The sequence below is a fragment of the Chiroxiphia lanceolata genome, chromosome 1, assembly GCF_009829145.1.
Source record: "Chiroxiphia lanceolata isolate bChiLan1 chromosome 1, bChiLan1.pri, whole genome shotgun sequence".
NCBI classification, from domain to species: Eukaryota; Metazoa; Chordata; class Aves; order Passeriformes; family Pipridae; genus Chiroxiphia; species Chiroxiphia lanceolata.
Window position 1 is genome coordinate 12423361 of NC_045637.1, and position 14113 is coordinate 12437473.

The 14113-nt window shown below is 42.0% G+C and overlaps 1 protein-coding gene across 1 annotated transcript in view; it reads right to left on the reverse strand.

Moving 5' to 3' along the window:
• Positions 1-10978: 10978 nt before the first annotated feature.
• FER1L6 (fer-1 like family member 6) overlaps positions 10979-14113 on the reverse strand; it is a 72146-nt gene continuing 69011 nt past the window's right edge. Inside the window, exon 41 of the mRNA XM_032691204.1 lies at positions 10979-11238. Coding sequence (XP_032547095.1) covers positions 11052-11238 — 187 coding nt within the window. The 3' untranslated portion in view covers positions 10979-11051. The remainder of the gene's footprint in view (positions 11239-14113) is intronic.

A 14113-nucleotide genomic window follows, 5' to 3' on the forward strand; every position in this document is an offset into this window, starting at 1 on the left:
ACTCAAATTTTGCCCTTTAATAAACCCTGTCATTTTATGCTTTACCAGTTGGGTTATGGCAAGGCAATATACAAAATTCCAGTGAGTTATGATGTGATGAGACACTTCTGGCACGAGTCTGCTTCATTTCAGTTAACAATAAGAGGTGATCAGGGAAAGCACAGCACAAGATTATGGACAAAACTAGATATCTCAATAAAAATATAGTGAAAACGGCAGAAATGTTTGAAAATTACAAACTATGTGTTAGAATCTTCGCAACCTCATTCATATGATCATATTCTCCATTTTTATTCTTTTTCAAACTGAAATGTTATTCATTCTTTTGCCACAGCTGAAAAATTATTTGATTAGACTCTTTTCCAGCTTTTGCAGTAAAAGACTGAAATCAGAAAAATAGGAAGGCAGTAGGTTTGTCTATTGTTGCCCAGCTTGCCTCTGCTGAGCTTTCTGTTTTTTAACCCAGCCCCAGCTCATAATAATGATGGTTTGATTGGTAGGTTTGTTGAAACAGCTTGTTCTGGGTCCACACTACAATACAACCTGAACTCAGGAGATCTCTCTCCACTGTCACTCCAAATTGCACTACTGTGTGCTGTATGGTCCTTTTTCTAGCATTGAAATGTTCTTGGCTAAGAGGGTTCAATTCTGTAGCCACTGACTGCTAAAAATGCTTCATGGCATCACCTGCCTCATCTCAGTATGTCCAATGAAGTGTTATTTGCAGCAATAACTCATATCCAGGCTTGGATAACCATCTGCAGATCTCCTGGTGAGGATGGGCTGGTGAGATCTTCACATCAGGTGCTACAATATGGGATGGTAGGGTGAGCACAAGCAGCTGACTATTCTGCTTCTGCTCTGCTTCCCAGTGTCTGCACCACCTTACCACTGCACACAGGGCATCTCATGTGGGTCCCACGCAGATGTCTCCAAGGTGATGTTTCTACATGCCACCCACAGCTTCAGAACTGCAGCCGGTGAGCCTGGATGGGGGAAATTGATCTCCAGGGCTGCAGTCGCAGTGCAGGAGTTCAGAGAAGCTTTTTTTCAGAGAGGCTTGCTGTGGGCTTTTTTTCCCCTTAGCTCTCATCCTTAGTCAGGCGCAAAAAAAGTCTGAAAATGTGAAATACTGAAGCTACTTACAGCTTTTTTATAATGGAGCATTTGATCACAGTGGCTCTTTCTTTACTGTGTGTTCTGTTTCTTCCGGCATACAAATCTATGAGAAGCACATGCATTTGGTGAGAACCAGCAGAGGTTTTCTCCAAAGCCTTCTGCAGCAAAGCTACTTACTCTCAATCTGTTGGCTGTTTGAAATCTAGCAATCTCAAGCTCCACACACATCAGAAACACAACTCCCACGATGTTCAGCAAAACCAGTGCAGCTTCCCTGTGTAATGCTTTGGGAGAGAGTAACTTCAGATTATTGTTTAAACTGTGTCGGGGATGATTGACCACACAAATCATATTTTCAGTTAATTATCTGAGCATGAATATTCTGGCATAACAGTGTTTCAGGAGCTCTTCTCTGATGGTGGGTCTCATCATCAGAGCTTTGCGAGGTGTGAGCAGGACACACTTCATCTGCACACAGCTCATCACACACCTTGCAGCTGCACATAGGTCCCACTCAGTTTGCTTCCCTTTCAGTGAAGCATGTGGTAGCAAGTAAAACCAACCCGCAAGGATTCCTGAGTAAAAAACCTTAAAACCCTGGGATGACAGATATTTTGATGGATTAAATAAAAGGAGATCACAGTCATGCATATTCATAAGTCAAGAGCCTGGTGAAAGTTCTGAGTTAATGTAATTATAAGCAGTGCAATCAAAGAGTTCTCACATATGAAGTGTTTGCCAGCTGCCCCAGGTTAAAATAATGTTTTTCACTTACAAATTTGCCTTATTCTCTCAAAAGCACTGAAAAAACCCCATACTACCTGTTTTTTTCTGAGACAGGGATCATCACTTATTTAACTCAGTTACAAGAGAAACTGCCAGAGGTTTTGAATCAACCATAGTCTTTGAAAAACTTGCAAAATATACTGAAATGTCATCCGGCCCAGAGAGATGAGATGAGAGGAGATCATGTAGGGTTGAGCTATTGCTGTCAAACACTGACCCTGATCGGTGCTGAGAAGCCTCGGCATCAGAGCTTCTTCTCAACCGTACATCCCACAGGGCACCTTGGTCCGGCTGAAAAGTCTGCTCCTGTCATGTTCAAGCTGCTCTGAAACCCAGGGGTAGCAGGACCATCTGTGGAATTTGGAGTAGGTTCCTCCTCTGTGATTCTGCTGTGGGATGGGATACGCAGGAGCTGAATTCCAAATCTGGGTTTGATGTGTGCTGCCAAACCTTCTTGTAAAATGCTGAAGCTCATTTTCACTTATTTCCAAGCAGGCTGCAAGTTTCGCAGTCCCAAGGACTGCAGAGATGTGAACCACCTGCTTTTATGGTTTAATTTACAGCCGATAACTGAAGAAAGTCAATAATATAGGCTCAGTAAATAACATGCTGTGAGAATTGGCGCCACATGAAACAATGAAGAGACCAGTTAAACTGGGTGTGTGTCTGCTTTTTATTGCTGGTGGAAAAAGAGTTTACTGCATCACTATTTAAAATGAGGTTGCTTTCTCCCAAAGAGGGAATTACTTGTCTGCTCTTGCAGTACCAGGAACAGGTGGTACAGGGGAGAAGAAACAGGAGTTTTAGAAGATGGCTTGGCAATGGCGAATGTTTAATTTTAGCAGTGAGTGAAAGCTGATTTGGAAACCTTGTCTTGTGATCACGGACAGCAGGGAGAGCCTTGTACCCTTGAAGAATGCAGCGGAGAAGTCTGAAGGCAGGGAGTCACCCAAAGGTAATTAACAGGTAGGATTCATATCACACTCTGCTTGTCCTTCAGCCCTGTTTGATGGGATCAATTAACAAAGCAAGGTATAATCAAAAGGGCTTGTTAAATACTGCAGCCATTCCAAGACCAGACTCAAATAGTGAATAGATATTTCTCTTCCCACGTGTCAGTCCCCCAGCCTCTCTGGGAGTCCTCAGGAGCATCCTGTGGGACTTTCTCATGAGAAACTTACTTGCAGGGGGAGCAAAATGAATGGGAGTAAAAAAAAAAGTCAAACCTTTCACTTTTTGAGAAGCTACTGAAATGTAAGTGATGGCAGCAGCCAGTGTTTAGGTTTGTGTGTAGCAGGATCATTTTCTTGCCATGAATAAATTAGCATATCAGAATACTAACCAAGTAGAACAACCTTTCAGGCAGACATCAGACCTTTCCTATCCTGTGCCTAAAAGAGGTTACATGTCTGGCATAAGCAGTGGAGTGTCTGGGGTCTGACACACACCCAGATACCACAGGGAATTCAGTCAGCATCCCAGTGACTACAGATGTAAGTGATCTACAGGTGCAGCTTTCCTCTTTGGCCCCAATGGGAAGAACACCTTGGATAACCTAATGCCTGCTGGGAAATAATTTACCCAATGTAGTAAGAAAAGGCTTTGGAAAGGGGAAGTTCAGCTGCACAAGATCACACATTCTGGAGTACGTTTGTGGAACAGGCCCCCAAGGACTGATGCAAAAACTCAGCTGCTTCTGGGTGGACAGAAGGCCTTGATGGCTCCAACCTGATACAGAAAAACCAAGTTCTCATCAGTCTATGCTTCTCTATCCCTAAATCCTGCTGACTTCTAAAATCACTAAATGGGTAAAAAAACCAATCTATAAAATTTCAGCCCCCAAACCAAAGGTGATGTGAGAGAAAGTAAGATTCTTGAAAATAGAGATGCTTTGGCTCTTGACCCAAGGGGCTGTGGGTGCTCTACAGTCAGTGGAATTATAATGAGCTGTAATGGGATTTGGACTACAAGCATGGTTGTTCCCCAGCTTTCCCTTTTTATCTGCCTGGACAATCTATGTTTTTACAAACGAAAAATGCCCTGACCAAAGAATGTCGAGCCAGTAAAAAGTGTTCAGCCTTTCCATCTTTCCTTTCTTCATCACAGGCGTTACAGAAAAAAATATGCTGACAAAGCATCCCAGCTTCACTTTTCAGTCTGAAAAACCTTTTGTATCTCAAACTCCAACAACTTGATGAGCTAATAAATTCCTACTTTTCATTCACATGTGTTGGCCCCGCATTGCAAAGGTCTATGGTGGGAAGTGACCATCACCAGTGAGAGATGTTGACCCAGGATCCCACAGAGAGCACTGGAGAAGGCAAATATTCAACTCTGTTAAGTGTCTATCGTGCCCCTGGGAGGGAAAATTAGAGTACCTGGCTTTGAAAACCGTTCTCCGTATTTGTCACATTTTACACACTTAAGTGCTCCTCACAAATAGCTACTCCAACTCCTTTTGCCAAGAACAGGGAGACTTGGTCATGGTACATCAAAATCTAGCTTCCAGAGCCATCAGCAAACCCCATAGATGCTCATGGGATATCTGTGTAAGCTGTACCCCATCAGCATTCAGTCAAAGCAGAACTTGGGACATGCAAACCATTTCCAAATTAAGATATTGAAGGAGAAGAAATGTGCTAACTGAGCAGAATAAGATGACTCTCACTACTCCTCTTAATAATGAGTTACTCCTATTATCACAGTTCATTTAATATATTGACTTTTCTGCCCTGTATTTGGTGCAGTTGTGTTCCAAGGCACTAAAATAGCCTTGGAAGCTGCTGTAGTGCAGCACTTTCACACAAACTGTGTGTGTCCATCCGTCTGCACTGTGGGTACCAATTCCAGAGAGCCAACAGTTGAAGGCAAATCTGCTCTCCTGGGTCGAACTATTCACACATCAAGAGCCAAGAGCATAATGACGGTGTCAGGAGGCATTTGAAAAGTGTTTTGTTAAGTGCTTTGGTGAGGTTTTATTGCTATGGCTAATTAAAAGTTCATCACAAGCACTAAACACAGTCAATGTTTATTTGGTGTACAGTCATATTGACAGGCCAGTGCTTTGTCAGTATATCAGAGCTCTGTGCTTGTTTCTGGAGAGGATTAACTATTGCTTATCTGTCAGGAAAAAGAAACATCACTAACAAATAAGCAAAAGAAAAAATAAATCCTTGTCTCTCATGATACATCAACAGCCTTTGGAATTGCATTTGGTTCTTTTTCTAATGTTTTCCTCAAATCTGGCATGTAAGCTGCAGTGCAGAATGACATGTACCAACATGCTTTGGGCATGACAAACCTATCAGGATTTCCTTGTGCCTGAAATCTGTCTCTTGGCCCCGGGAGCAGCTGTAACCACTGCTCCTGGGTGCAAGGTTGCTTTGATCCAGGATGAAGGATTGAGAGGCAGCTGGACCAGCTGTATCCACTTAGGCTGTAAGTAGCAAAAGTGGGTGAAAGATCACTCTGAGGTATCCCAGGGTGGCTGACTGCCCTGGTTCAGGGACTGAGGGCACAGGGACACCCTTCTGGATGAGAACTTCAGAGAACAACAAAGAACCAGAGGAAAAGGAATCCACTGGAGGAAGTGTCAGCAGCACAACTATAATGTTCAACCATCGTACCTAAAAACGTAGACATCTGAAGAGATCTTGGTCTATATTTTATATATATATTACAGTATTTCCCAGTCCCCAATGATTCTTAATTTTGCCCACTATTGGATACCAAATTTCTGTACGTGCCTGTCTGAAAAGACATTTAGGGAAGAAGTCTTACAGCACCTGCAGATATCACCTGCAGGTCTGCCACGTTTTCAGTGCCTGACTGGCAAGGGAAAATGCAGGCTGCACCTGGACACATAAATTGAAGATGGTTTCCCCCCCCATCTGTTAGCCTCCTCTTCACTCCAATTTCTGAGCCAGCAGTTGCCTGCAGCCACACTTGTGGCTTTCCAGTTGCTCACTGGCAGGAACAATGGTGCTTGGAAAACAGTATCAGCCACCATCACAGCAAAAGGGGGAGGCATTGCTAGTAATGCTGTTCTCCTGCTCCAGTGGGTCAAGCACAGCCCTTTTGAAGAGCTGCAGTATGAAATAAATTCTGAGCTGTGATGAGCAGGTAACTCTGAAAAAACAGGGTGTTGGAATTAGGCAGTTAATGAGCTGTCAGTGTTATCACAGAGAGTTCAGCCAGGGCCACTCTTCAGTCAGAGGGAGAGAGAGAACAGCCAGAGATCTTTCCAGCTCATTCTTAATGAAGGCAGCCTCTGTTACTGATGCAGAGTCCTGGAGCCACGGAAGAGGCATCCAGGAAGCAGACACACAGTTTCTGCTCATTAATGTAGCTCTGAGTAGTCTCCATACCTGCTTACAGAAGTGATTAAAAGAGAGGCAGTCTGGAAGACTGTTATAAATTTTCCTTTCTCCATCAGAAATATATGAACATTTATTTGTTTACTTTTGAGACAGAGATTAATTAGGAAGTGGAAAGGAGAGGTGGTTGTCATATACCAAATGTCTGGGAGGCTGGAACCAGATCCTAGGTTGAGCTTTTCCCCAGTCACAAATAGCTAATATAAAATGTATAAATTAGTCTGGAAGGAGACAGTGCTCAGCACTTAGGAGCTGACAGCAAACAGGCTATTCAGCCAAGATCATAAATATCCCTTTGGAGCTCAGAGTCAGCACACAGAGCAATGAGGAGCTCTGCCTGACAATCAAAAGCCATTTCTGTGACTAACATGTGGAGGAAAAAAATTCTTTTATCACCTCATCAGGGAATTTGTTTCTTCCAAATGTGAGTGATTTAAACTTAGTCATTAGTCACTATGAGACCAATCTGCTGGATCCAGTGCAGTTTGCAGGCTGGGAATAAGGCACAGAATATTCTGCAGAAAGCATGCAGGGAAGACCACCTGCACACTCCCCCCCACCCCAGTGGCTTCATGACCCCAACGAAACCACCTTCCCAACAAACACCTCCAGAGCAGCAGTAACTGCAATGTTACCAGATACTTCTATGATTTGTGGAACAATTCAGTGCACTGAGATGGCAATTTATTATATTCCATGTAGGATGGATACACCTGTCTTGTATCTATGCGGCCAGCAAGAGTGGTGGTAGTTAAACATGAAAGCTCTAGGGAACCTTTAGGTGAGGAATAAGCTTCAAAGATCTAGGTAATACCTTCCTTTTTCTGATATGTCCCTAGTATATCCTGAGTGGTAGTGACCTGTGGGAAATAGGGTCTGGAAAAAACCAGACCTTTGCAGAGAACAGAGCAACTCATTACAGCGATGAGTTTGTAACTCCGAAAGCTGCCATCACCCCAGGTGACAGCTAGCAGCCAATCAGATGCTGCATTCACACTTTTTGCTTTGTAAGGAATGTTTTCTGGTTTTATTTGGCTATAAAGGGGTTGCAACCCTTTGAATAAATGTCTCAGTTCTTCACCCCCTGAGTCCATGACTCTTAATGCACTGCTGTGACCACTTTTATTTGCCTTGAAATCAGACTGGAGGTGGAGAGCATGTGGTCTAAGGCCACCCCACCTGAGAACGCCTGATTTCGTCTGATCTTGGAAGATAAGCAGAGTTGGGCCCAGTTAGTACTTGGATGGGAGACTGCCTGGCAATACTGGGTGCTGTAGGCTCTTTTAATTTTAGTTGACAAGGTGGTTTTAAGTCAAAGGTTGGACTTGATGATCTCAGAGGTCTTTTCCAACCTAGTTGATTCTGTGATTCTGTGACATCTTGCACTTACTGCAAGGTTCCAAGACTGGCTTGAGATGGTCTAACACATACAGTATAAAAAGGGGGACTTCAAGGGACTGGATGTACTGGTAGGGAGGTGCCCCACTGTTGCAGCTTTAGATAAACTAACTTCTGGGTCTATGATCACATGAACATCAACCAGAGTGCCCTCAAACCATTTGAGCAGGAAAGAAATCTCTTTGCAAGTAAAATCTCTTCAATTTCTCGAGAATTTTAACCTTTCAAGAAGATTGGGAGGGGGACACCAACAAAAGCACCCCCCACCAAAAAACACAAACCAAAATAAACCCCACAACAACAAAAAACCAAATCAAACAAACAAACAAAAAAATCTAAGCAAAAATACCCAGTGGGAGTTGGGTGTTGCATGCTATTTCATGAGATATTTGTGGTCAGAAACCTGTTGATAAAACTCCAAGTTGCACCAGCTGGACTCAAAATTGAGCCAGCATAATTGTAGACTAATGTTGATTAATTGCTCAGGGTAAGGATCTCTTCTTTTGAGTGAAATTGATAGGAACTCTTGACAATAACAACAATCCTCAGAATAAAACTCCCTCTCTGTTAACCACAAAACCCATGTCACCATAAACTCACTTAAGATGCAAAACTATTGCATCTGTCATCTGTATGAGTAGTCCAGCATTGAGTGGTGCTATATTTTGTCTCTTTAACACTTACTGACAGCCCTGCCTCTCTACTTACTTTGTAGCCATCTGTGAGATCATCAAAAGGTGTTTGATTCAGCTTTGTCCCATAAGACAGTGCTATCCAGCTCAGCCTACATGTGTTGAATGTAGTGACAGGCAGTTTAAGAGCTGTGGAAGAGTTAGCTTGCTTGCATCTGGTCTGCATGATACCTTTTTTTGTCCAGAATGCAGAACTTTCCCAGAGTGTTCAATGATACAAGTGGCTCAGGAATGATCATGCTGCAGGGGAATGGAGACCCCAGGGGTAGCAGGAGTGAAGGAGATGGTAATTTTCACTGGGATGCAAGGGATGAAGGGGGACAGGGTCTTTGTATGGTCCCTGCCCAGCCAGACACAGACCAGGACAAAAGGATGTAATTTCAGCTATCTTGTTATAGCAGCGCTGCTGCTACTGTGTGCTTGCTGCTGGGGTCCAGAGCCAAGGCTTGGTACTGAAGTCATGCAGGAGGACCCTCTGGCAAGGGTAGGGGCCTCAAGCCATGGTCCAGTGATCCACACACTTCAAGGTAGCAAGAGCAAACAAGCAGAGTAAGGACAGATGGATACAGCAGCTGCCATGCAGGATCAGGACCACTGACCTAACACACTGGAAAAAAATCAGATCCATTGCCTTTCTGGCTGTCACAACATGCTCTGCTTGTCAATATTCATCTCTCACCTTTTGCACCAAAATAATTTGATTTGCTCTTATTGGAGCTTTTAAATTGCATTTCCAAAATTCATGGTATGGTGAGACATATTAGGAGAAACAATATTTCCTTTTCTGTTTCATACAGGCTCAACTGCAAAATAGCACAAAATTGAAAAACAAGTGGTTTCAGAGGAATGTGTCACTCATGCTGTGTAAGCAGAGAACTACCAGGTAAGGGCCCAATGAAGAGGGACATGAGACAAAGAGGGACTCAAGGGTGATCAGCACCTTTCCACATCGCTGTCTTGAATTGCTATCTTTAACTAGTGCAGATTCAACCATGTGTTCTAATTTCTTGGTCATATTAAATACACCTCTAAAGGAAAATAGCCCAACAAAAAACCTCATCCACTGTGGTTCTTTGCCACATGTCTAGTTGTAATGTATTTACTCATATATCTGGATAATTTAGTTTTATTTACTGTATACTTAGAACATGAAATTTAGAAGAAATACTGAGTCACAATCTGCTGGATGGGTAGGGATGGAATGATCTCAGCCTGCCTTTAGCCATCTGCCTCTATCGTAAGTGGAATGAGACATTTCTAGAGCAATTCATCCCATCCAAAATAAGCCTCTAAAATGCTTTTCAAATGTAAAATACTTTCTCTGTAGAAATTTCACTGACACTAATTTTTTAGAATAATGCAATTACCTGAGCTGTAAGCTAGAGGGTAACACAGGGGCTCATTGTACACCCTTAACAGGCCAGGTGCAAGCAGTACCAGACAAGCTTCCCTTAGAAGTGGTCTCTGAAAATTATTAAGGTGCCTGCTTTTCTATTCCTGGACCCCGAGCTTGGCAGAATTATCAGCATTTATAGGATCTCTGTCTTGCCTTTTGATACTTTCAAAGTGTGCAAAGGGTGCTCACACTTTGTATGAGTGGAGCATAGTGGAAAGCCTTTTCTCAAAGGTCACCTTTACAACATGTCTAACCATGGGTGAGACTGGAGGAGATTTCAATAGCTATTTCAAATTCATAACCACTCATTTTAAGGCCAAGTAAGGTCACTGAGTTATTAAGCCTTGCCTTGTGCATGACACAGGCAGTAGCATTTTCTGTATTATTTAGGGTGAGGATTTTCACATTGACAACTGTGTAAGGTTTTATTCCTTGTTTTCTTTAATCTTCCATGGCTTGTTTCACTCTGCTGCCCTTCTGTTTTCCACTGTTCTTTGGCTCTGCTTTTCAAGCAGCAGGATTCTGCCTGATCCCTATCCTCTACAAGGATCATTTGCTACCACAGTACCCATGGCTGAGTCTTCATCTTCCTGATCCCTCTCCTCCAGCAACCTCTAACACTTTCAAACTGCAACTGAAAAAGGTTCTTCCAATCTCGGCTTCTACCTCACTAGCACGTACTTTATTTATGAGTGTGTGAGATGTTTTTATAGAGCACAGCATTCCTACTGAGAGGCGCAGGATGAATTTTGCACATGACATCAAATGAGACAATTTAACCTTAGATTTTTTTAATAAAATCTTTTATCTAAAAATAAGCATGTCATTATACGGTCATTGAAAAACAGTTAAAATAATTAAGAAAAACAGTTAAAATAATGAATTACAAAACTATGCAAAGACTACATTTATCTTTGTGTACAGATTTTGCTCTTAATATTTAATCATTTGTCCATAGAAATAAATACTTGACTGACAAATCAGTTTCTGCATAGCACTGAGGAATTTACTTTCAAACTCACTTTTAGCTACATAATGACACTTTCAATAATAATGTCAATAAAGCTGCACCAGTATGGCAATGATAACATACATAAAGGCTGGGTGTGAATGAGCATTCAAGAAAGATATTAAAATATTCTGAGAGCTCCAGTTTCTGATGTAAATAGTTATTTTTCTTTTTACAAGGAATGAGATGCATTTCAGGTTGATTAATTCTTTTTGTCTGAGTTTTATTTTTAGCTGGAGTTTTTGTATATGATTGATTACAATGAGAGCCATAACCTACATTTTTCCTATAACTATCCTTTCACTGATTGCACCTGGCAGTGTGTAGATGAAGAGCACCAGGAAGACAACGAGAATAAGAAGAATTATGCCGATGATGATGTACTTCTTGTAATTTTTCCAGATCAGGTGATACAAACACTTGAAAGGATTTACAAACCAAGAGAAGGATGTGTCTGGTCGGCTAAAGGGGACAAAAGAAAAAGAAAAACTTTTGTAAAGGCAGATCCATCTCTTTTCAAAGTTATCCCACTGCAAAATATATACATTTGAGTCTAAAAAGGACCTTTAACTACCGAGAACCTACTACAGAGTTTAGAGGGAACATCCACGAGTTTCACAAAGCTATTGGGTCACTTTTCTTCCACCCGTCCTCAAGCCCAAGCTCTGCACAACACTCAAAATGAAATTCCAGTTTATACTTCATAAATACTCCAATTTATGTCATGATATGGAGTTCAAAATTACAGATAAGATCATGATAAATCCTAAAGAAAACATACAGGTATCTTGAACTTGAGTACAAAAGCTTTCCCATCATTTCAAAGAATTTAGCATCACAAAAGTGGCAATGAGCCACCACAAAATAGATGATTGCACAGTGATAGTCACAGTGCCATGATAGTAAGAACCAGCTTGGATCTGGCATATGCTGGAAAATGGTGTATTTTCAGGAGGAAATTTAAAAGAGCCCCCCTGAAAACAGGAAACGATGATAAGGTGAAACTGGGGTAGTTTTCCTGTGTACATGAAGAAGACCCACCTTCTTCTAGTGGAGAATATCTGCATCCCACAACACCAGGTTTTTAACAAATGTTGCCCCATGTTGTATTCTCCTCCATAAGCAGAAGTTTCTTCACACTGTACAACAAAGCTGACTGCATACAGAGAGGAAAACAGCGTCCTTCTTAGGAGAAATGTTGGCATAGCCTCTCCTCTGACATTCCACTCAGCTTGGGAGGGCACTCTGCCTCTGACTTCAACAGCCCTACCCAAGGCAACATCTGTCAGCTTTGTATGATGGGGTGACCTGATGAATACATTGGTGTGGAGCAACATTAACCCCTGCAAAACTGGGGCAGGTTGTTTTTCTTATCCAATGTTGCTGTAACTGTGCAGATGGTGCAGCAATAAGGAGAAGGAAATTAACTGAAGGTCACAAAGAGCTATGGCTGTGTCTCACTCCAGAAAGCTGTTTCAGGAATTTAAGTAATGTTTTAGTTTTCTGGTGAACTCAGCATTCAGCATGTGGAAGCGAATGCCAATGTGTCAGAAAGTCTGCAAATCTAAAAGGCCAACTGAATATCTTTTAATTAAAGACTGTGTTTTATACTGAGGTGGAAATGACTCAGAAATAAATCAACAAGTAAGCCCTCCAGGTTAAAAAGAATTATTAAAAAACTGGATACTCTGAAGAATAGTCTGCATGTTCCATCTGCTGAAGGGCTTTTCAAAACCTTTAAAGGCAGGGAAAAACCCAGACTGTTGTTCATTTAATTTGTTTTCTTTGCAACGTAGGCAATAGAATTCAGTACCAGTTATAGCAGTGCATTTATGGTAATAGACTGCATCCGGAAAAGCATCCTGTCTGGATCAGCAGAGATGAAGAGATGGATAACCTCATGGTGCTTTGGCCAGCAGGAAATTATACTCATTGCACCCTATTTTTCATTTATATGTTTCTCTCTCTAGTTCGCAGACATTTAATCTTCGTCCACCTTTGCTCTGGCATATTAAAGAGCCTGCTACTGTCTACAGCTCCTAGAAGATAGTTTTGAAATTATTTTGTTTCTTAATTAAAAAAAAAACTTAATTATGCAAAACAATCTGAAAATTTCTGTACTTCTTTGGGTGATCCTACATGATGAGCAAAAAAAAAAGTAAAACCTACAGTACTGGCATAGAGATCTGGAAGTCCTGACACAAAGCTCCTTGAGATCCCTTCCTTCCTGAAGAGGACTCATTTGAAGGGCAGCAACAGTTATCTCTCAGCTGATTGTGACTACTCTGCAGGTATGAACCACATATTCCATCACTCAGAGGCACTGAGCTGGTAAACTTTAATACCTTTAAACTTTGATGGAACTGAGGCATGTAGCATCTTCAACTACCAGTTTGTTTTCTTCCCAGTAAGTGAGTGTCTAGCTAAATTAGTTTTTACTATTCAAAAGTTGATATTGCTTTAGTAACCTTAGGATTTATTTTGCCCAACTTTAAAACTTCAGTGCCTGGCCTGGTCAGTCGAGGGCTGTCTGGGCAGAGGAAGGACCTTCTAAAGGACAAGCCATCTCTTTCCCCAGCTCCCATCCCAGGATATGTGGCAGGTAAATGGGCTGACTCTCCCACCTGCGCATGAGCAGCTACAAAAGGAACCTGAATGTTTTGCTTCTGAGATGGGTAGTGTTGACTGACGCTAGCCCCACCCTAATCTTGATTTAATTGAGTCACATATCTAATTAAGACTAGAACTGCATTGAGCCATGTATTGGCTGTGTATTTCATCACAAAAATGTGGATGTGGAGCCTCTGATTACTCATTGCAAGATCTGGAGGAAGACTGGTTTTATGGCTTCTGGATCAAAACATCTCCAGGCTGAGTGTGCAGCAGAGAAGGGGCCAGCAGGCTAGTGACAACCTTTTGGCCCACCAGTACATTTGTGAACTAAATGCCCATGAGGTGAAAACACAGGGAAGACGTGGGCCCCAGGATGCCTGGGGTGCATGAGCTGGGACTGAAAAAATGAGAGGAAAATGCGATGGTGCCATTTGCAACCTGCTGACAACCTCCTGGACAAGTAATCCTTCTGTTGCACAGTACACTCTTTCTTAAAACTCCCTATGCTGATTGCTTCCCACCACATGTATTTCAGAGCTATCCCAGTCCTCGCTCCTCTGTAAAATAGTGCTTTAGTTTCTATTGCTGGGAATCTTTGAGGCAGACATGTGTCAGGAATAGCTCATCCTGCCTTTGGGTAAAGATGTTGTGTGAAATGATTGATTAAAGTCTTTCCAAGGCTAGTTTTCAACAAGTCTCTGATACCTCTAATTTTCAGGATAAA